Source organism: Rhinatrema bivittatum, chromosome 7, assembly GCF_901001135.1.
Source record: "Rhinatrema bivittatum chromosome 7, aRhiBiv1.1, whole genome shotgun sequence".
NCBI classification, from domain to species: Eukaryota; Metazoa; Chordata; class Amphibia; order Gymnophiona; family Rhinatrematidae; genus Rhinatrema; species Rhinatrema bivittatum.
The window spans coordinates 134,818,440-134,842,043 of NC_042621.1; the positions used below are offsets into that span (position 1 = coordinate 134,818,440).

Genomic DNA, 23,604 nt, shown 5'->3' on the forward strand with positions numbered 1-23,604 from the left:
TGCATAACCTTTCCTTGTGATTGCTCACAATGAAAATGGTTTCTTGTGGCAATTTTTTCTGCATGTAGAATATCAGAGCTACAGGCCTAGTCTTGCCAGGAGCTGTTCCATTGAGTGACTCCAGGGGCAATGTAACTGTGTACTGTTCCTTCTTTTTTGCCAAAAGTGGGCTCTGGATTTTCACTTGAAGCAGTCCATTTCCCCGCTGTCTCTGGCTAGGAAAAGAGATGGAGGAATATCGCCTATTTAGATTTTATATTCTGCTTTTCACGGTTTTTTCAGCACTTCAAAGCGGATTACATTCAGGTACTGTAGGTATTTCCCTATCCCCAGAGGGCTTACAATCTAAGTTTGTACCTGAGGCAATGGACGGTAAAGTGACTTGCCCAAGGTCACAAGGAGCGACAGCAGGACTCAAACTGCTCTCCTGGTTCATAGCCCACTGCTCTACCCACTAGGCTACTGCTCCACTCCTGTGACCCTTTGATGTCGAGAGGTATCTAGAGGTTTCTGAACCTTTCCGGAAAATGGATCACCTGTTTGTCCTTCATGGTGGAGGTAAACAAGGCAAACCAGTTTTGTGGGCTACAATAGCTCGCTGGCTTAAAGAGGTAGAGACAGCCACATATGTAGATGCTGAACAGCCATTACCTAGTCAGGTTAGAACTCAGGTAGTATCTTGGGCAGACGTTAGATTATCTCCCATTGACGTTTGCTGAGATGTGGTCCTCTTTACACATCTTTTGCAGGAGGACCTGATGCACACAGAGCTCTGGTGAGCAGGAACAGCCATGGGAGTACCTGCACACCGCTTCCTCCATTTTGCAGCTGCCAGGGGCATAGATAGTCCCTCTTCCCCCAATACGCAAGCTGTAGAGAGCCCTAGGAGGTTAGACGCATGGCACACAGAGCCACGCACCAGTCTAGTTGGCAGGAAAACACCCCCCTCCCCGCCCAAAATGCAGCAATGTGTGGGTGAAGCAAAAGAAGCCCTTCTACTCCCAATGACCAGAGAGGAGAGAGCTGTAAGCCAGAGACCTCAAATCACCCATGTCTTACCTCAGACCTGGGCCTCCTTTAGTTATTCAAAAAATAAACCGTAAACAAAACTAGCAAATCTCCCTTCAAGATGGAAAACAGAGCTATCAAGACAGGATCAACCAGATTTAAAAAGGAGAGAAAAGCTGCACTAAAAACAGCCAAAATTCAAAAAGGAGAGGTAAGCTGAGCAAAAAAGAACCAGCTGTCCCGAGCCCACAGACGCCAGAGCAGCCTCGTGAAGAGGAGGGATCTGGACCACCAGATTTACACCACATGGGACAACAGAGCAAGTATACAAAAAGGTCCCTGACATCCAGCTCATCCACCTTGACCAAACAGGGAAGGATCCACCAGGACCCAAAAATCCCTGGGAAGAAGCTCACAAAAAGTTAAAGAACCCTCCAGACTGCAGGTTTTGCAACAACCATCTGCTGGAGACAGAGAAATACTAAGGAACTGCAAGTAGCACTAGGGATTATGCAGTAGTGTCAGAACTCTGACTTCTGCCAGCAGAGATGCATAGACCCAGGAGTCTGGACTGATCCAGGTATGTACAGGGAACCTGCAATACTCCTTGGGAAGTGAAACAATGTACCCAGGGACATGAAAATCCTCATGTACTGCATTATTTTATTGCTTATATGCTGTGCCGACATCAACTTATTAGTAGAAATAAAATGAAATTCCTCCAGCACAAAACGACCAGTCTAATAGCGAAAAATAGTGATTGGTACTATACTTTCAAAACAAGTTATGTTGAAAGCTTCAAAATTAAACTTAAATATTTAAGAGGCAACAAAAAATGTACTTTAAAAAGTTTATTACATTTCAAACATAATAAATGAACAAATTAACAAACCTTAATAGTCAACAATGCTCAATACACTCAACATAGCACATCAACTCCATTCTCACATTCTCCCACAAGTATCAGGGTCTGCTCCACTTATATAAAGGGGGAAAAAATGAGCTCATCTTCATACCCTTGTATAAAGTTTCTGCTATTAAATGTCCTTTGTATTTTGTCCTTTTAGGAGTAATACTTCATTTCTAGCATGCCTGGTTTTTCTCAATTAGAACAGTGACCTAAGCTTGGAAGGCCCTGCCTTTCTCCACACACTCTTCAATTGCTAGCATTTAGGCAATTTTCAAAGTCATTTACCTGGGTAAAAAAAAAAATATATATATATATAAAGCAGCCTGACAAGCAGCTAAAGATACACATGGGTTTCACAGTGCACATGCTTTTAGCCAGATCAGAAAGGGGTATTTTTGTGGATGTGTTTAGGTCAAGGGAGGAAGACAAGGCCATGCACATGGGACTTCCAAAGTAGGCCCTCTGCCACCTGCACAGCACGCAGTTTTCCTTTGAGATGAGGAAATGTAAATAGTCTAATAGAGCCCATGTGTTTTGTGCACGACACAGCGCTATTACAAATTGCTACCCACTTTTCTCCCTTCAGTTGATCCTGCTGCTCCTCCTCACACTTCTAAGACACTCTGTATAATAGTCTGGCACTACTGTAGCTGCTGTGATGCTGTTTCTATGTAGAATGGAGTCCCAAGGATTTAAACAAAAAAAAAAAAAAGCCATGCACAGATGGCCCTACAGTGGTAGGAGGGTCTGCTTCCATACCCCTTACTGTAACTGCTGGACATTTTTAAAAAATGTATGGACTACAACTGCTGTTTCAGTAATACTAAAAAACAGCATAATGTGCTGCAGAGGCAAGAAAACATTAAGGCTGATTTTAAAGTAGAATAAAATATGAAAAGTCATCTTGCCTCTAAAATAAACACACACAAGAGCACTTAAAAATGTAAACTTTTAAGTTACTGCTAACATGCAGAAGTGAAGAACAGAGGGTAAATATACATGATACATATTTAGATAAATAACAGGCAACAGTAAAGCAGAAAGCTATAACCAGGGCCACCAGTTGCTTGTGGCAGCTCAGTAAATTTTGCAGCAAGAGTTAGAAAATTGTGGTGTGTGCCATACAGAAGGGTCTTCTGCACCTCAAGATGGCCATAGCTGAGGATGCTGCAGATGCCACATTCACAGCCCCTGGTTGGAAGTGAATTGTGACTAAGGATTACACCTCATGGCTAGAGGGTTCTGAAAGGAGCTTCAATGCATGGCTGCAAGCCTGGAGATAGTTACTGCAATAAGCAGACTGAAAACCATTAGCATCTTCTGAGTTATGAGAAAAGTCTCCAGGTAGTTATGCATGCAGTTATTCATGGTGCCAGGACTTTAGCACTGTTATGAAAGAATCGGAAGAACAAGGATAAAGGATAACTTTCTGAAGCAAAAACTACAAATTGAGATCAGGTTTCTGAAATTCTGCAGCACATTTACAAGATATTGCATCATTTTGAACTTAAAACAATGGAGATATGCAATAAAAAGGTAGTTTTTCAACCTGTTTTGTTCTTTTGGGGATGGAGATGGAGAATCTCAGGGATCGGGAAGAAAAGAGGAGTTGGAGAGGTGGGGATGGGATGATGAACAATGCAGAAGTATCAGCAAGAGAAAAGGACAATATTCTGAGTTTAGCAGATTAGGGGTAAAAAGAGAAGGGGCATATTCAATTTAAGGGGGGGGGAGGGGGATCGAGAGGGGTCCTCTGATCTGCAGGGGGAGAGAAAGGCAAAGAAGCTGCTGCTGGGGTTTGGGAGGATTGGGGTGGGGAAAGAGGAAAGGCTCTGGAATGTGAGGTAAGAAAGGGAAGGTGTCCCTCCAGTTTCAGTTCTACTTCACTTGCATACCCCTTTTTCCCCCCATCCACACTTCTTGCTCATCCCTACATTTCCAGCATCCTGTTATTCAGCCACCCCAGTTGTCAATCCTCCCTTTTATACTTACACAAATCTGTTCTCTCCCACTCCCCCCATCCCCCTCCCCCACCCTGATCAGCCTGGCAATAGCTGCATTGGCACCTCCAGATACTTCCTCCTCCTCTGCCATGGAGAGCTAGTCAGGCTTTGAAAACGTGAGACCCTGTGGTTCAAGGCACAAATCTGACTCTAGTCTTGCTGGCCCTATTAGCATGTGGGGGAGGGAGGTGCACACCTGCTTCAGCCCAGCTCCTGCTTTCCCACAATTCCACAGCAAAAAAAAAATCAGATTCTTCAGCTCTTGCCATGGCACTGCATGAGACCATGAGGCCTGGCTATAATACAACAGCAGATTAAAGGACCCCTGTGAAGAGTTTATAGATATACTCCATTATCCTACTACAATGGAAGTGATGCTACTTATAATACAGTACATACACACGTTTTCCTTACACTGAAGGACTGAGGAGCTGCCAGGTTTCTGCTGAATACCCTTCTTTCTCCTGATCTTATTCCTTACAGTCACTGCTCCTCCTTAGCCTCCCAATTAGTTTTACTGCCACTGCACAGCCCAAAATCCATTTCATGAAATTCTGCAACCCCATTCTGATATGCGTAATGTTTTGCTTTTCTCACCTCTAGCAAATAATGTGAATTGCTTTTATGCTTTCCCTTCTCTCAGATGGCTGAGAGTGACCTGAACAAATGTTGACCACCTAAAAACAGCACCACCATATACAGACAGCCACAGTGCTAAGAGGTACCACACAGCACTGTTAAGTCCATGGCTGCAGCTGAGCCAGTTGAGACCCCATTCTGTGCAGGAAAGCTTAGGCACGTAGAATGTGGTACTACACATCCACCCTTTCATTAAATCTTGAACCGGGCATATGTTGCTACTGTAGCAGTAAGGTTTATATATAAAATCACTTAGAAATTCTCAAACTATGCCAAGCCCGACGTGTCCGTAAACAGTTCACTTCCTGCACCGCTTATTGACAGGAGCTTTCTTGTCACCTCCTCTTTTGGATGGCTTGCAGTACTTCGCTTCCATGTCTGCTAGGAATTTATCCATTTCCTGTTCTCTATCCTTGTTCCTGTTCTGTTGGGGGGCACAATGAGAGGGAGAGCAGCTGTCAGTCACAATCATCCCAATGGGAACACAGAGAAACATGTATAACAACTTCATGTTACTCAGTTAATAAACCCAAAGTTAACAAAGCAACAAGACACTGCCGTTTCAATGTGTTTATAGTGAAAGGAAAAGAATGCATAGCCTGTCTGTCTGGGAAATGAGTTGTGTGTGCTCAAATAGCATCAAGAAGAATTTCTTCAGGGACAGTTGCATTTTATTTATAATCCGCTTTTCAGCCACTTCAAGGTGGATTCCATTCAGATACTATAAGTATTTTCCTGTCCCCAGAGGGTTCACAATCTAAGGGGGTCATTTTTCAAAACAAAGTGGGCTGTTAGCGCAAGCAAAAACGACCGCATTGCGAAGATAAGTTAAATGAGGGAAAGGGGGGAGGGGTTTGGGGACTGGTTGCACTGTGGGCGATAATGTTTTACACATCGCCGGCAGTAGCACCAGAAATAGCTACACCTTTTGCAGGGATGCTAAGAGGCGACAGTGTGCGCCAGGCCTGCTACTGCTCTAACCACTAGGCGAGTACACCACTCCTGATTGTGTCCTATCAGTCTCACTGCTCTGCTGCTGCTGCTAACAAAATGAATTACTTCCAGTGCTAGTACAGCTGCAGGGATTGGTGCATGAGCTCAGCGTTCAAGTGGAGCTGAATTATTGGCTCTTCAGCACAATTCTGCAGTTCATCTAGGGAATGAGGCCCAAAGCAGCTTCTGCTGCTCTTTTCTATTTTTTTTTAAACATATTCCCAACATAAGCATGGCGACACCAGGTAGAAGCTTTGCCCCTCAGTATCAAGAGATGGCTAAACCTAGAACCATTCACCAGTACTCCATGATGGGTCACAAGTACCTAGTGGTGGGGCAGCTGAGAAGTACCATGGTCTTTATGAGCACATTTTAACCTGGAAGGGAGGGGTGGTATAGAGCAGGAAGGGAGATTCGGGCAGACACTGTATCCTCCCTTGATGTGCTGTCATGACTGGAGAAGCTACATGCCTTTGCAATAAGTTTCACCATATCTCTCAGCCTGACCCAAATCATTCCTGTACAGGGAGTCCCCAGCTAAGAAACAACTCTACAAACCACTTTTCCTGGCATACCCAGATCAGTGGGTTTATGCATCCCTACCAGCAGATGGAGGCAGAGAACACAACTTTGAGGCACTGCCACATAACAGAGTGCCACCTGCAGTCCCCTCAGTTTTTCTGTCTCCAGCAGATGGTAGAGGTGCATTACATGCAGTCCTGACTGAGTGTGGAGACAGTTTAGAGTGGATTCTGCTCCCTGAGGTATTAGGTTCCATTTTACAGGCCATCCCTCGGGTTGAGCCGGGCGACCAAAGGGTTGGATTGTCCCTGGCTGCAGTGGCCTGCTGTTCTGGGGACCTAGATAGCCAGGGGACTGGCTCCCTCTGGGTAGCCTGAAGACCTCTCCTGTGCTGGCTCCATCCAGGAAAGCACCCTGTTTTGCTCTGTGGTTTCTGTCGGCTGCATTAAGTTTTGATACAAAAAAAAAAAAAAGAAGAAGAAATCAGTATGAGGGAAGGGGCAGGAACCTCTGCTTGGAGAGCAGTGCTGAGGCAGCTGACCGGTTGGGCTTCCTAGTGTCTCGCTGAAGTGGGAGACAGTTGAGTGGCAGATTTGTTTTTCCCTTGGGGGGGGGGGGGGGGGGGGCTGCAACAACTTTGTGCTGCAGGCCGCAACGTTCGGGCCTAGTTTCTCTGCTTTCCCACACTCCGGCCTTTCAGCATGATCGTGGGCGGCGTCTCCTGGGAGTACGCACTAAGCCTGTTTTCCTCGCAGGCCTCATAGCAGAAGAGCCACTAATGGAGGCCTGCAGGCTTTGGTCAGCTCGATTGAATGCCAGCTCCCTCTACACCAGGTGCGCATCAGGAGGGGATAGGTACACCCTCAAGTCCACGAGATCCAGGAAGGCTGCCCAAGCTGCGGGGACCACGACAGCTTTAAAATAGGGGGGTTTCTTTGGGGCCCCTCCCTGAGGGAGAGGACAAAATTTTCAGCCCAGCCGAGACTCAGATGGACTTCCTCTTCTGTTTTCTCCTGGGGGGCAGGAGTCTGAACAGGTTCAGGAAGAGGGGGAGCTGGAATCAGGGCTCCCTGATTCGGCTCACGAGGGCACGAGGGCGGTTCTCCCCCCCCGAGTTCATCCTCTTGATGCATGAGTCCTTTTTGGCTCAAACTGGGCGAGTGGGCTTCCTTGGAGAGGAAACCAGGACTTGTCAAGCATCCTAGATTGACTCCAGCGCCGTCTGGACGTGGGCACCTGTCCTTGGGGTCCCGGTACTGCGGGTGCTGACCCTGACGTTGCCGCATCGCCATGTGGCATAGATCCGGATGAGGATCAAACCCCGGATCACGACAGGGACAATTCAGACCTCTTGGAGCCGAACACCAAGGGAGATGATCCTCGGGTGGTTCAACTATTTAAGGAGGAACTTCGACCTCTCATCCTACAGGTCTTGGGAGAATTGGGGGTGAAGCTGACTCAGGAAGAGTCTTGATAGTGAGGGCATCAATCCGGTCCTGGATGGTCTATGGGGCCCACCTAGTGCCTTTCCTGTGCCTAAAAAGATTCAGAAACTGATCCGCCAAGAATGGGATTCCCCGGAAGAGGGTTTGAAGATAGGCAGGGCGATGGCAAAGCTTTAACTCTTGTTGGAGGAGTATTTGGACTGCCTGAAGATGCCAAAGTTGGACACTGCGGTCACCAAGAAGACAGATTCTGCTGGCGGGGTCTGCTGCTCTGAAGGACGTTCAGGACCGCAACCTAGAGTTGCAGCTGAAGCGCATGTTTGAATGGAGAAATTACTTACCTGATAATTTTGTTTTCCTTAGTGTAGCCAGATGGACTCAGGAGCAATAGGTTGTGTTTCAGGAAACGGTTCAAGTCCAGATGCATAGCTAAGCGGGCTCCATTCGCCTCTGAAACAGGAGAGAGCTGCAGCCTTTTGTTTAGACCATCTGTAAGAATTCCAGAATCATGAGGCTCTTTGCCGTCAGAAGGGGCACCCCGCATTCATCACACCAGGCCTCAAAAACTATCCAGATCCTCATGTACGGCAAGGATGTCGAGACTATCTGCACATGAAGCAAGGCTGCGATTACACCCGCAGAGTATCCATGCTCCTTTAGGCGAGCCCTTTCAAGGAACAGACCATAAGACAAAATAGAGTCTGGTCCTTGTGGAGGATTGAATATTGTTGGAGGAGGTCCTTGTGCGGGGGAAGGTGTAGGGGGCTCTGCACCAGAAGCTTCCGCATGTCTGCATACCATGGGCATCTGGGTCAGTCCATGGCCACCAAGAGGACTAGCCCTCTGTCATTCGATCTTGTGGATGATCTTGCCCAGCAGAGGCCATGGAGGGAAGACTTACAGTAGGCCCTCCTCTGGCCAGGTCTCAACCAGGGTGCTGATCTCTTCTGCAACTGAAGGAACCTTTGTATTGAGGAGTGTTGCCAACAGGTTGATGGAGGCCCAGCGATCTACTAGGAGCTGGAAGGCCCTGGCTTAGTGTCCATTCTCTTGGATCCAGAGACTCTCCCTGCTAAGGAAGTCTGCCCGGACATTGTCTTGTCCCACTATGTGGGAGGCTGAAAACTCGCAGATTTAGTTCCACCCATTCCATAAGGGGGTCTTATCTCCAGAAACACTTGGTGGATTTTGGTTCCTCCCTGGCGGTGGATATAAGCTACCGCTGTCATGTTGGCAGACATCACACAGATGGTTTGACCCTGGAGCCTGTGGCTAAAGTGTAGACACGCCAACTTGACCGCTCTGGCCTCTAGGCGGTTTATGGTCCAGCGTGTCTCCTCCTTGATCCATCGGCTCTGGGTTGTCAATTCCTGACAGTGGATTTCCCATCCTCATAGACTTGCATCCATCGTGAGGACTAGCCATTTTTTTTCCCTGAAATACTGCTTCCTCCAGACCACAATTTGTCCAACACCCATTCAGTGATGCAGCTGTTTCCCTGCAACAGAGGGTTTTTCCCCCTCTTTCACTAACCTAAAGGTTGCTTCAGTCATAACCCAGGACCAAACCAAAACATCAGGCTATGTTGGCCCTGCCCCACAGTTGCTCTAAGGGGGTACCACCTCAACAGCCTGATGTTCAACGTGCAGATGCGCCTAGCAGTGAAACAGATCCATTTCCAGTGTTTCAGATTTTAAACAAATCAGAAGCTCTAATTATACTACACTACCTAAACTTCAAATAACATGGAAGGCACTCATAAGTATTTCATTTTCATACATATTTTATGAAATTGTGGTTAATGAGGGGGGGGATGTTGAGTAAGAATTTTTAGTTTATATAATTACAAATATCAAATGAGTAATCACATATACTTAGTCAAGCTCTGGATTTATTCTGTAGTGTCCCCAGGGCAAGCCAGTGGCAAAAAACCCCACAAAAACAAAACACAAAAAACATTTTACCATTTTCAGCTGCATGGTTGCCTCTGACGACTCCTGTAACTAGCTCATGCCCAAGTCCTTTTCTTTTGGGACTCTGCTTGCTGGCTTGACATGGCAGCAGCACTCATTTTCTGCCTAACAATATATGCAATTACTGGTGCCAGAAGAAGTCTTACATTAGTACATTTCTGAAACAGAGGATCAATGCTGCGGATCCTTAAGGATAGGTTTGTAAATCTTACCAGAATCAATGCTTTTAGATCCTCCGTGCTCTCACCAAGCCCTAAATCTGCTTTCATCTTCTCTGCCTCTTTAGCTTCTCTCTGGGCCTGAAAGAAAAAGGCAGTTAGGAAACCTGATAAGTTGTGGATTAAACAGTATATTGTTCAAAGGATATGCAAGATGAAAATTTTGTTGAATACTCAACACAACCAGCTAAATACAAAGCAGTATAAAAAAAAAAAGTGCCAGAAAAGTCACTCACCCTTGTTCTCTTCTTTACTAAATCACCTTGTATGTTTAATCTGCATTAGGTTGGTCCATCACTGCTGCTACATTAAATTGTAGAATGCAGCACATAACAGTGAAACATCACTCCCCCTTCTTGCTACCACACCATCTCCAGCAGAAGTGGAACACCCCTGAGAGCGCATGATAGCAAGCTGGGAAGAAATGCCTTGGTAGCATTCTGGCAGGAAAAAGTGTTTAGCATGAGTACCTCTGCTACAAAAGTTATAGTAATTTGATCTACAGTGTACATTTCTAAAAACAGAGCTCTGTAGAGGGGTTTCTGAGGTAGTTTTCTCCAAAAAAAAAGTTACAGTAAGAATAAGCAAGTTTGCTTACCATAATGCATCTGGACTTGAACTGTGTTTCCGCAGATAGCAGGATGCATTAGCCATGCTGTCTGGGTGCACTTGCGACCCAAAATAGGCGGAGTTTCCTCGGTGAGTTACAGAGCTTTGACTGTGCGGTGATCTTCCCGCGTGTTTCCCCTCAGTTTCTTTGTAGCCAAGCGAGAGGTAATAAAAAGGTGTCCTCTGTGGGACTGTCTAGGGAGGAGGGAGGGATCACATGGCTAATTCATCCTGCTATCTACAGAAACACCATTTACGGTAAGATATCAGGGCTGAATTAGCCATGCTGTCTGGGAGTCCCAAGCTCCCGGGTTGTGTCCATTTAGTATGTTTTGTAGGTCAGGACAGCAACCCATATGGTAGTAGACAGTCTCATCAGTTTTGAAGAGTCGACTAGACTGCTGTGCCCAGCGCTGCATCAGAGGTTGCTTGCTGTTGTAGACAGTGTGACATGAAGGTATGGATGGACGACCAAGTTGCCGCTTTGCAGATATCCAGTAATGGAACCTTGTTCAAGTGGGCAACTGATGCTGCTGTGGCGTGTATTTGGTACACCTGAGGCTTCTTGTGAAGTTTGATTGATCGTTTGTTGTAACAAAATAGAATGCACTGTGATAACCAACTGGCGATGGTTCTCTTAGAGACGGGTTGACCAGGATCATTTGGATTATTTATTTATTTTATTTATTTATTAACTTTTATTTACCGACATTCGTGCAGCACATCATGCCGGTTTACAAAGAACTCAGGTGGGCGATACAGTAAAACTATGTACAAAGAATAGAATAAAAGTACAAAGGAAAGGAAGAGCCGAGAAGGTCTCAGAGGAGACAGAGTCCTTTGTTTATAGTAAGCCAGAGCCAGTTTACAGTCCAGCGAGTGCAGAAGTTTTCCACGATCATTGTTATGAGGTTTTGGCATGAAAATGGGCAGAGTGATAGTTTGATTAAGAAGGAAAGCAGAGACCACCTTAGGAAGGAAGGTGGGGTAGAATTCTAAATAAGGAGAGTAGTGAATTAAGGCTTGAAACTCACTCTCCTGGCTGATGTGATGACCACCAGGAATACTGTTTTCCATGGTAGATTTTATGTGACTGGTGTCTAATGGTTCAAAGGGGGGCAGCATTAGCTGATCCAAGACAAGACAATGTTCAAGTTCCATGTACAGGTGGCTTTGTCACCGGTGGTCTGAGGCGAAGCATGCCCTTCATGAATCTGGAGATCAAAGGATGGTTAGAGATGGGCAGGCCATTTTGAGAGTGATTAACAGCTGTGATAGCACTGATATGTACTCTGACGTAGTGGCCAAATCCTCGATAAAGCGTATGAAGATACTCCAGTAACTGTATGGCGGTAGAGAACGGATCTAGGTTCCATAGATAGCGATGCCATTTGCCAGCATAGTTACGTCTGGTTGAAGGCTTCCTCAATGAGATAAGGATATCTTCTACTTGCAAAGTTAGGCCTAGGTGGTTTAATATTTGCCTTTGAATCTCCATGCCATGAGATGGCGGGAGCCGCCTCCTTGTGTTAACAGTCTTGGATGGTTCTCCAGCAGCATTGGTGGGTGTATGGAAAGTCGCATGAGATATGCATACCATGATTGTCTCGGCCATGCTGGAGCTATGAGGATCATGTCTGCTATGTCTTGAATGCATTTCTGAATTGTCCTTGATATCAGCGGAATGGAAGGGTAGGCATACAGTAAGTCTGTTGTCCATGGGATGAGGAAGGCATCCGAGGCATATCGAAGTTTGCTGGGGTAGATTGAGCAAAAGATCCGCGTTTGATGGTTGATTTCAGTGGCAAAGAGGTCAAATGTTGGGAAGCCCCACTGTTGGAAGATTGCGAGGGCCACATCGCGATTTAAAGTCCATTTGTGTGGGTGAAAAACCCTGCTTAGGCAGTCCGCCATTACGTTGTCCATGCCTGGAGGGATACCTGGGCTGTATTTGCCCATTGGAGTATTCGAATTGCTTCGACACAGTATCCATGAACTGGACCCTCCTTTGTTTATGTAAAACATGGCAACTTTGTTGTCTGTGTACACCATCAGACTTTTCCATGGACTTGAGAAGAGAAGGTCTGAAGCGCTCTCCAGATTGCACGTAACTAGGAGATTGATTTGGTATGTGGATTTTTGTGGAGATCAAAGTCCCTGAGTTTTTAAGTCATCGAGATGGGCTCCCCAACCTTTCCTGAAGGCATCCATTATGAGCATTAGCTGATGAGGGGGCAACCTGAAGGGAGCTCCTGAGGATAGGTTGCTGGGAGAGAGCCACCATTGAATGTCTGCTTTCATTGGTTTGGTGAGTTGAACTCTGGAGTTAAGGGGCTGCAGGAACTGTGACCATTGAGTTTTGAGGCCCCATTGTAAGCGGCACATGTGCAGTCTCTTGTGGGGGAACTACATGGATGGCTGCCACAATATGGCCCAAACACTGAAGAACCTGGTGTGCTGATGCTTGATTTTGGCTGAATAAGTTCTGCGCTATGCAGCATCTGCATTCTGTCCTGGGGAAGGTAGGCTCTCCTCTACGGAATTGATGACAGTTCCTATGAATTGCAGAGTTTGCGTAGGTTGTGTGATTTCTCGTAATTGATGAGAAACCCCAGTGTCTGGAGACAGTTGATCGTGTGTACCATATCTGGATCCAATGCCACTAGCAACCAGTCAACTAGATAAGGGAATATTTGGATTGATAGTTGTCTGAGATGAGCCACCACCACTGCTAGACATTTCGTGAATACTCTTGGGGCTGAGGACAGGCCAAAACGGCAGACCTTTGTATTGACAGTGTGTGTTCTGAACTTGAAAGCAGAGGTAGCGCCACGAAGATGGGTGCATGGGTATATGGGAGTATGCATCCTTCAGGTCGATAGAGCATAGCCAATCATTGGGCTATAACAGAAGTAAGATGTTCTTGAGAGAGGTCATCTTTAACTTCTCTCTTTCTAGATATGTTTGTTGAGGTTTTGTAAATCTAGAATGAGGCGGAGACACCTCACCCCGATTTCTTTGGGATGAGGAAGTATTGGGAATAGAATCCCTGATTTTGTTGTTGAAGAGGGATTGATTGAATAGATTTCTGAATCTGCAGATTTGTAACCTCTGCGTTGAGGGATAAGTGGGAAGATGTACTCCGTAGAGGAGGTATGTGGGGAAGAGATGGGAGGGTCAAGAGGTTTAGGCGATAACCTTCCTTGATTATGTTGAGCACCCAATGATCTGTGGTGATGGACTCCCAGTTGCTGAAAAAGAAGCACAGACGTCCTCCTATAAATGCTGGTGGGGGTGGCTCTCTGACAATCAAAAAGCAGGCGGTTGCTTTTGCGGAGGTGCAGCTGTCTGTTTCGGTTGTCGCTGTTGACGAGACCTGCCCCTTGGATTGAGTGGGTTACGATTAAGGTCTTGGTTGACCATATTGCTGAGACCTATAAGGTATGAACAGTCTGGAGTGTGCTCTTTGATAGGACCTCCTGCAATAGGAAGGATAGAATCTTTGATTGGGTCTTGTGTGTGCCAGAGGAAGTGGTGAGAGTACTGCCGTGCCCTGTTCTTTTAGATGGGACACTGTTTCCCCGAACTTGTCACCAAATAAGTTATCACCCACATATGGGATATCTGTCAATTTTTCGTGAACATTGTCACGAATCACACTTGCTTTTAGCCAAGCAAGTCGCCTGGCTGCTATGGCCATTGAGGAAGCTCTTGCAGAAGATTCAAAAGCCTCAGACTAATCTAAGTAAGTGTCGGAGACCTTCGTCGATGTCTAGGAAGGCCTGTGGGAGGGTGTTATCCTCAGCTAGGCAAATGGGGTGCAGTTTTTGATGACACTTGTATAGATATTGTGTCATCTAAAAAACTGATGTTATTTGTAGACAACATTGTGGAATTGTATACTTTTTGGCCAAAATCATTCAAGCATTTTTTATCCTGTCCCGGGGGTGCATTTGCATGTATCTTGGAACGCTTTGCCTTTCCTAATGCAGACTCAACTACGATGGAGTTATGGGGAAGTTGAGTGGATTAATAGATGGCAGAATTTCTCATTCTGTATTTTAAATTTTACGAGATGCGATGGTGGAAAAAGGGGTTTCCCACATCTTGTGCAGGACCCCATCAAAACCGAATGAGGGGGTAAAGCCGTCAGTTCTGGTGGCATTGCGAATAATTTTAAGAATTCCCAGCATCTCAGCTCTGGGATCGGGAATTTTACCTGTCTCTGCTTGAAGAAGATTCCCCACCTTCTCAATGAATTTTGTGTATGAGAGGTCCTCCGGCAGTGAATACGGTTCTGGGAAACCTTCCAGCGGGTCAGAGGGCATTCCCATAGAGGAATTTGGGGAGGATGAGTTGTTATTTGTGAATCCAGATTGTATGGGAGAGCCGGTGATGGAAAGTCAGCTGGATCAGGTCTAGGAGCAGGCAATGAAGGTGGAGAATGGTGAGGAGATTCTACCGGTGGATCTGATTTTGCATGTTCAAGATCTTCAAAAAATGAACTTAAAGCCTGCGAAATTTTTTTTTTTTTTTTTTTTTTTTTTTTATCATGGCCGTGGATGCCAGGGTTCCTGGTTGTGATGGTCTTGTAGGTAATGCAGCCAACAAGATACCTTGTGGAGTTGTTCTTCTGTTCTGAGGTGTAGGTGGAATGACCGGCAATGGTCTGTGCCTTTTCACAAGGGGTATTTGCAGTTGAGGAAATAACCTTTTGCTGTGAGATACCAAAGACAAATCTGAAAAAACTCCACTGATTGATGCCTCCTTCGAGGACTGGGAATGCAGGTCAGAAAGGAGCTTAATATCTATATCTGGTCTGTCACATGGATGTTTAGGTGTTGTAGAGCATCCAGAGTGAGTGGATGAGGCTCTGGGTGTGTTTGTCTTTGAGACTTTTTGTGGAGCAGTTGTTTCTGACTTGATTGCATCAGTGACCTCAAAGCGTGCGTCACAGCTTATGTCGGATGCTGGGGGTGCGTCGTAGGAGTCTAATGTTTTTCATGCGCCGAACACTCAGGTCGCTCAGTGCGTCCATAGAGTTGAGTGCGAAGGTGTGCCGTTTTTCTCTTATGCTTCGAGGAGTGGGGGGGGGGGGGGGCGACCGGGTACAGAGCCCTGTGGCCCGATCAACGCACCGACTCTTCACTGAGGTACCTCTGCCAGCGCCCCGGCTTTTTTGGGGGCTCTAAGGGTCTGTCGAACCCAGGACCGGTACCTGGATCGGTGCGGCGCATCTCAGTTGGTCCAAGGGAGGAAGTCTTCATGGACGCTTTGCCCTTCTTCTCTGGTCCCATGGGCTGTTGAGGCATAAGAGCCTGTTTGGAGCCGCTCCATCTTTTCAGCGATCTGGCACTGGGCCCTCAGACATCAGACCACAGTCTCTACATGAGGCTTGGTCGTGGTCCGGGCCTAAACAAATGTAGCAATAGTTATGTCCACACTGGCAGTATTTAAATCCTGATGGCTTCGAAGCCATCTCCGATCGAAAAAATGTAAATCACCAAAAAGATTTCCTGACAGGAAAAAAAAAGGGTTGAGAGGAAAAGCCTTGCGTGTGACTGGCTCGTAGAAAAAAAAAACTGAGAAGAGGGGAAACGCGCGGGAAGATCACATGGCTGCACACAGTCAAAGCTCCGTGACTCACTGAGGAAACTCAGTCTACTTCGTGTCACGAGTGCTCCCAGACAGCATGACTAATTCAGCCCTGCTATCGACGGGAAAATTTTGTGTATTGATGTGAAAGTCAGACATTTGGGAAATGCTCTGTAAGGAAGGGTAGTCCATGAAGACTTATGTCCTTTAAACAAATTGTTAGTTTGGCTAGTAACCCAGGCTAAAGGGGAGATGAACTAAAACTTGTATGTAAAAGCACCAGAAGGTGCTCAACCAGTTACATCTGAAACTAGAAGCATAATAATTACAGTGAACTTTTCCAGCAGAAGTGAATCCTCTCCTGTGTCTTGTAAAAAATTAAATTAGCTTATTTGTGATGGGGGCATGGAATATGGGGATTCTCAAATAGAAACTCAATGAATCATACAGATGGCAACATGGTGCAGATCAAGCAGCCTCTCAAGCTTTGTGAATTCACCGAGGCTCTTAGAGAAAAAGGCACATCAAGCAAGCACCAACCATTTCAGAAGGGTAACTACTGAAAGTCCCTCTTAAGGGATGCAAACAAATTCTGTATGAGAGAAAGGGATAAATTCCTTTTGCTCACGTGTGCCCCTCAAATGTGTGGAAGACTCAGAAGTGATACCCCTTCTGACTAAGGTAAGCTCATCCGTGATAGTGCTGGTGGTTGCACAGTACAGACCTGGACAGCATTCTCTAGTTCTTCCTCTGGCCTTAATCCCCATGAGAGCCATTAGTTCACACTTTACTTAAAAAAAACAAAAAACAAACAAAAAAACCACCTTAGCATTCCCTAGAGTCTGAACTGTCATTTATCAATATGACCATGGCAGCTAAGGTAAACAACCTTGAAGAGAAGGTTTAAGAGCCTGCTTCTGATACAGTGTTTGGAACAGATAGTGAGTTGGAAGGGCCTATAAACAGAAGAATGTCACTTCAGTCAGCAGCATACCCTCTTTTTCCTTCGATCCTGCTTTTTCTTAGACTCCTTTACAAAAGCATTGTAGACAGGAACCTCTTCAGAATCTATGGCTTGTTGAATGATCTTTCGAATCCTGGGCTCATCCTCTGTTTCTACGGCACACAGGACAGACTGCATGATCTTGTCCATGTCTCCATGAAAGTCCAAGTAGGCCTGTTTCACATCTGTCACTTCTTCCTCAGAACCTTTATACGTCTCTTCAAAGGCTTTAATATCTTCCACGGTAATCTGGAACAAGCAAGCATGCTGATAAAGTACAAATTTATATGCATCTCTCAATACTGGACAAAAATGGTAAATGCTTGTACTTCTACAGAATTATTTTGCTAATTTCTCACATCTGAATGATTATTCAAATGACATCTGTAGACTAGGAAGCAGAAACAATCTACAGGTGCTTCACAAATTGCCTGTGTACCTCCACTTGAGTACCTAGACATGAAGAGTCAGCTATCAGATCACCAGTGAAACTGTATAACAATGTATTAAATATCTTGGGCAAATTCAAATTATTTTTTATAAGTCTGCCCAAGTATTTTGGGATGGAGACAAGAAGATAGTGTGGTAGCTTTAATTAGCAAAGTTGTCTTTCTAGATCAGTGGTTCATGGGACCCTACATCTGGTTTCCAAGGTAAACAAAATAAAATCATGTTCAGACCAAAATGTAAGCTTGTATACAGAAGGCAAATAATTTTAGATTGTGAAAATCAAACAGATTGGAAAGAGGCCAATTTTGAAATCACCAATGTAGACATTCAAATCAACTTGCACATTTCTCAGTTCTCAAATTTTATTTATTTTTTTAAGTAAAATATTGTTAACCTTGAATTGTTCCTTCACATTGCCACTCTTCCTGCCTTTAAAAGTCTCACTCCCAGAACTTACCCAGCAGCTATCCAGCACAGACAAAGGACCGGGGTTCTGATGAGGCGCAGTACCTCAAATTTACTTAAGACTAATGATGGCAAGGGCTAAGCTTTTAGAACTAGTATCTTCTCAATTAAATTAAAAAACCCTAACACACAGAATATGGAGAATCTAACAACTTATTCTAAACAAGTGGACCCCTGTGAAAAGTTGCAGCTCAGGTTCCTCCCTTTCAGCCTCTCTCATACCTCCTCCTCTTGGGTTCCTCCTGCCCCACCATGCCCTTCACCCTCTTTTCCCCCTCCCAGAAACATTTTACTTTTGCCAGAAGTAAAATGAAGGTGGCCACATCCTCTTCTAGAATCACTTGCCTGGTGCTAGGATAATGGAAGGTCAGTCAGACATAGAACGAATGTTGCTGATCTATTTTCATCACAGGCCTCTTGATTACTCTTTCCCCATCATACTACAGAGACCTGAGCCTGCTGTGTACTGAGATTTACAAAGTGACAGCTCCTGCAGATTACAGAGTGCTGACAATACCAAAATTACTCTACTCTCATACAGTTTACACCCCAAAACCTGTACTGGCATTCCTGTGCAAACTGTCTCACACCTTGTTTCAGAGGACTCCAAATGAAGTTAAGAATTCAGCCTGAACTATTCAGATGGTATGGTGAATAGGCAGAGTCTGGTAATTAATAAAATGGAAAATCATGTGGATTACACACAGAGATAAAGGGCAGGCATTACTGTACAAGATGCTACTTATTCAGGAATGACAGTCATTTACTCAACTACTCTGCAACCCAGTTCCAGAAAAGGCCATCATCTATTGTAAAGTGTTTCAACCTGACTAATTTGCTACGTTATTAAACGCAGCGCCCCAGCTAAGTCCACCATGCAGTCTGGAACCAGAGACCATTATTTTGACTGACTGCTCAATATTCAGCTATCTGAAAATCTGAACGAGAGAAAAAAAAAAAAAAAAAAAAAGTGAGTGCACCAGACCCCATGCATGCAAATGTATCTCATGCACATTCATTCTGGTTATCTAGAAATCAAACTGGGTCAGTATGCCTCCAGTTCAGGGATGAAACAAATCTGACAACCAGGCTGTAGACAAGTAGTCAAATATTCAAGCTCTCTGCAGATCAAACAAATGAAGCTTTTCTAGTTAGAATATATAAAGGCGAGGTTTAGAAGTCAGGCACGTGCATTAGAGGTTGTGTGAATAAGTCAGTCAGGCTTGTACGTGTCAAGCAGGTTTTAAAAGCCACCTGGATATGCGAATATCTCTGCAGTGCGCCTACGACTACAGTTTTCAAAAAGGGGCACGAACCAGCGATGCGTGCGTAAATACTTAGTGCCCTAACATGTGCCGAAGTCCCCCGCTGGGTAACTACTTCTGCTATGGATAAGGGGGTTAAAGGGTCTGGCGTAACTGGGTGGGAGGAAGTGTAGGTTTGCAAACCAGGGGTGGCAGTGGAGGACCTATCTGTTAATTGGGCAATCTGGTGGATGAACTGAAACATTTACGCTGTAGAAGAGGGATTTTTGCACGTACGCCCTCATGTACATGCAATGAGACTAACAAGCATGCATATGTTATAAAATGGCCACGGCCTTGGGCACAGGCCAACTACGTGTGCCAGTTTGAAAGCAATAATTTTTACACAGCTTATTTATACATATCATGCTACTGCAGTTGAATTTTAATAGAATGATTCCCCACCATTTATAATAAAATCTAGTGGCTCACATTTAAAAATAAGTATAACAAACATACAATTAACCATTTTAAAACCCCTCCAATACCAAATGACAACTTAAAAGAACCCATAAGACACCTAATACTATACAAATAGTAGCAGCCTAACTCCACAATAAGTATTTTTTTTTAACTTTTTCCAGAAAATAGGACAGACACGGCTCATGACACTGCAAAAGAGATACATGAAGTATATAGCTGACAACTACCAAACAGTGGACCAACAAGGTTTGAACAGCACATCAGATGTTGTTCAAAAATTATACAGAATTCTAATTTGGGGTATGCCACTTCCACAATTTTCCCCTCATAGCATCATAGCCACTATGATGCTATGATACTTTTAAAGGCAAATGTAATGCAATCTAAAACTGGCTTAATGCCACAATTTTATGTCGCCAGAGACAAGAAAATTATTCCTTACCTGCTAATTTTCGTTCCTGTAGTACCATGGATCAGTCCAGATGGTGGGTTATGTCCCCCGTCCAGCAGATGGAGTCAGAACAGAGCTCGAGAGTGGCACCTCATAGGCTAGCGCACCCTCTGCTGGAGCTCAGTATCATGAATAACAAAGCTAAAAATAGCAAGGTAAAAACCAAGTTGGATCAAGAAACCTGACGTGAGTGAAACATCAAGAACAATAACAAGTGCGACCAGCAACCCAGGTCGCAACAGGCAACTTGTGAGGAGCTGCAACCTCGAACAAAACAAGGTAGACGAGGAAAAATAGAAAACAAGACAGTTATACAGTCAAAACCCGAGCAGGAGCTTAAAATCCCAGAGTGGTGGGCGTCTGGACTGATCCATGGTACTACAGGAACGAAAATTAGCAGGTAAGGAATAATTTTCTTTTCCCTGTACGTACCAGGATCAGTCCAGACGGTGGGATGTACCAAAGCTTCCCTAAACCGGGTGGGCCCCTGAGAGCCCTGCTCGGAGGACCTGATCGCCAAAGTGGCCAGATCCCGAAGGAGCCAGGTGCAACCGATAGTGCCTGGCGAACGTATGCAGCGACTTCCATGTCGCCGCCCGGCAAATCTCCTGTGGCGAGACGGAACGAGACTCAGCCCAGGAAGTTGCCTGCGAGCGAGTAGAGTGAGCTCGGACGCCCCTGGGTGGATCCCGACCAGAACCAATGTAGGCCGCCGAGATGGCATCCTTGATCCAGCGGGCAATGGTCGTCTTTGACGCGGCGGCACCCTTCTTAGGTCCCGACCAGAGGACAAACAGATGATCGGAGACCCGGAAGTCATTGGTAACCTCCAAGTAGTGGAGGAGCACTCGCTTCACGTCCAGGTGTCGGAGAGCCCGAGACTCCTCTGTAGAGAATGCCGGGAGTTCAATCGTCTGGTTCAAATGAAACGGAGAAACCACCTTCGGCAGGAAGGCAGGCACTGTACGAAGCGAGATCCCGGCCTCCGAGATACGTAGGTAGGGCTCCCTGCAAGATAGCGCTTGCAGTTCCGAGATACGACGGGCGGAGCATATCGCTAAGAGGAAGACCGTCTTCATGGTGAGATCCTTGAGAGTAGAACCTTGAAGAGGTTCGAAGGGAGCCCCCGCCAGGGCCCGGAGCACTAGATTAAGATTCCACGACGGGCAGGGATCCCTGACCGGAGGCCGGAAATGCTGAACTCCTTTCAGAAATCGGGCGATGTCCGGATGTTGAAGGAGAGAAGCCGTGGTCCGTACCAGGACATTCAAGGCCGCTACTTGCACTCTGAGAGAATTATACGCGAGGCCCTTATCCAAACCATCCTGTAAGAACTGAAGGATTAGAGAAACAGTCGCCTCCGTGGGCCGGGCCTCATGAGTGGCACACCAGGCCTCGAAGACTTTCCACACTCGAACATAGGCAACCGAAGTGGAAGTCTTGCGGGCCTTAAGCATCGTCGAGATCACCGCCTCCGGATATCCCCTGCGGCGGAGGCGGCGCCGCTCAAAAGCCATGCCGCAAGACAAAAGAGTTTCTGCCTGGTCGAAAAATACCGGACCCTGGTGCAGGAGCCGGGGAAGGTGACCCAGACGAATCGGTCCGTCCACCGCCAGGAGGAGCAGGTCCGCGAACCAGGGACGTCGCGCCCATTCCGGGGCCACGAGAATCACGAGGCCCGGGTGGTTCTCTATCCTGCGAATGACCTTGCCCACTAGGGGCCAGGGAGGAAAGACATAGAGCAACTGGTCCGCTGGCCACGGCAGCACGAGAGCATCTACTCCCTCCGCGCCGCGCTCCCGTCTGCGACTGAAGAAGCGCGGGGCCTTTGTGTTGGCGGCCGTCGCCATTAAATCCAGTCGCGGCGTCCCCCAGCGGTGAACAAGAAGTTCCATCGCGTCGGAGAGAGACCACTCGCCGGGGTCCAGCCGCTGCCGACTGAGGTAATCCGCTTGGATATTGTCCACCCCGGCAATGTGCGAGGCCGCGAGCCGGGCGGGATGGAGTTCCGCCCATGCCATCAGGAGAGTGGTTTCTGCGGAGACGTGCTCGCTCCTCGTTCCGCCCTGACGATTGATGTAAGCCACGGTGGTCGCGTTGTCGGAAAGAATCCGCACCTCCCTGTTCCGAACCAAGGGGAGAAAACGCTGGAGCGCTAGTCGTACCGCCCTGGTCTCCAAGCGATTGATCGGCCACCGAGACTCCTCCGAGGTCCACAGTCCCTGTGTGGCGCTGCGGTCGCAGACGGCGCCCCAACCCACGAGGCTGGCATCCGTGGTCACCACCACCCAAGTGGGAATTTCGAGCGAAACGCCGCGAGCCAGATGGGACGGCACCAACCACCACTTGAGGCTGTCCCGAGCCGCCTGAGGAAGAGGTAGAATCACTTGATACTCCTGTGAGACCGGTTTCCAACGAGAAAGCAGCGACGCCTGCAGGGGACGCAGGTGTGCAAATGCCCAGGGCACCATGTCGATCGTGGAAGCCATCACACCCAGGAGCTGCAGATAATTCCAAGCGGTGGGTTCCCCCAAGGACGCGAACTGACGTATGTGCTCCCTTAAGGAGAGGGCCTTGTCTGACCGCAGGAACACCATGCCCTGTTGCGTGTCGAAGGTCGCGCCCAGGAAGTCCAAGCGTTGAGACGGAACGAGGGAACTCTTGTGGAGGTTCACGACCCAACCCAGGGAGCGCAGAACCTCTAAGACCCTGGCCACCAAGGCCTGTCCATGCGAGAAGGACTTTGCCCGCACCAGCCAGTCGTCCAGGTAGGGATGCACTAAGATCCCCTCCTTTCGAAGGGCCGCCGCCACTACCACCATGATCTTGGTGAAGGTCCGAGGAGCCGTCGCAAGTCCGAAGGGTAGGGCCCGAAACTGGAAATGCTGTCCGAGAATCTTGAAGCGAAGGTAACGCCTGTGGTCCGGACGTATGGGAATGTGTAGATACGCCTCCGTCAGATCCAAGGAAGCCAGGAACTCCCCCGGTGCACTGCGGCAATTACCGACCGCAGTGTCTCCATGCGAAAACGGCTGACCCGCAGGGACCGGTTGACCTCCTTCAAATCCAGTATGGGCCGGATCGAACCGTCCTTCTTGGGAACTACAAAGTAGATGGAATAATGCCCCGAGCCCACCTCGGCGAAGGGGACGGGTACAATAGCCTCTATATCCTGGAGTCGGTCTAGAGTCTGCTGGACCGCCATTCTCTTGAGCTCGGAGCCGCATGGGGAGAAGAGAAACTTGTCCCGTGGCGGACGGACAAACTCCAATGCGTAGCCGTGCTGGATGGTGTCCAGGACCCACTGATCTGCGGTAATATGTGCCCACTCCTCGAAGAATTCCGTGAGTCGACCCCCGATGGGCGGACCGGAGGAGTGGGCCGCTCTGGCATCATTGGGTGGATTTGGCGGGGGGGGTTCCCCTGCCCCGAGCCCTCTCTCGCGGGCCTCCGCCCGCGAAAGGAACGCGACCAAGGCTGTGGCCTGCTGGGGGCTGCGCGAGGGCCCGGCTGCCGGTACGACCGGTAACGTCGCTGTGCCCTAGCTCTGGTTCTGGTGGAGGCAAACGCCCGATAGGGTCGCTGTCTATCTT

The 23,604-nt window shown here is 47.1% G+C and overlaps 1 protein-coding gene across 1 annotated transcript in view; it reads right to left on the minus strand.

Annotated features, from left to right (window-relative positions):
* Nucleotides 1–1,844: 1,844 nt before the first annotated feature.
* DNAJC9 (DnaJ heat shock protein family (Hsp40) member C9) overlaps nt 1,845–23,604 on the minus strand; it is a 43,716-nt gene continuing 21,956 nt past the window's right edge. The window contains exons 3-5 of the mRNA XM_029609187.1: nt 16,910–17,167; nt 9,706–9,792; nt 1,845–4,984 (exon numbers count right to left, since the gene is read on the minus strand). Coding sequence (XP_029465047.1) covers nt 4,859–4,984; nt 9,706–9,792; nt 16,910–17,167 — 471 coding nt within the window. The 3' untranslated portion in view covers nt 1,845–4,858. The remainder of the gene's footprint in view (nt 4,985–9,705; nt 9,793–16,909; nt 17,168–23,604) is intronic.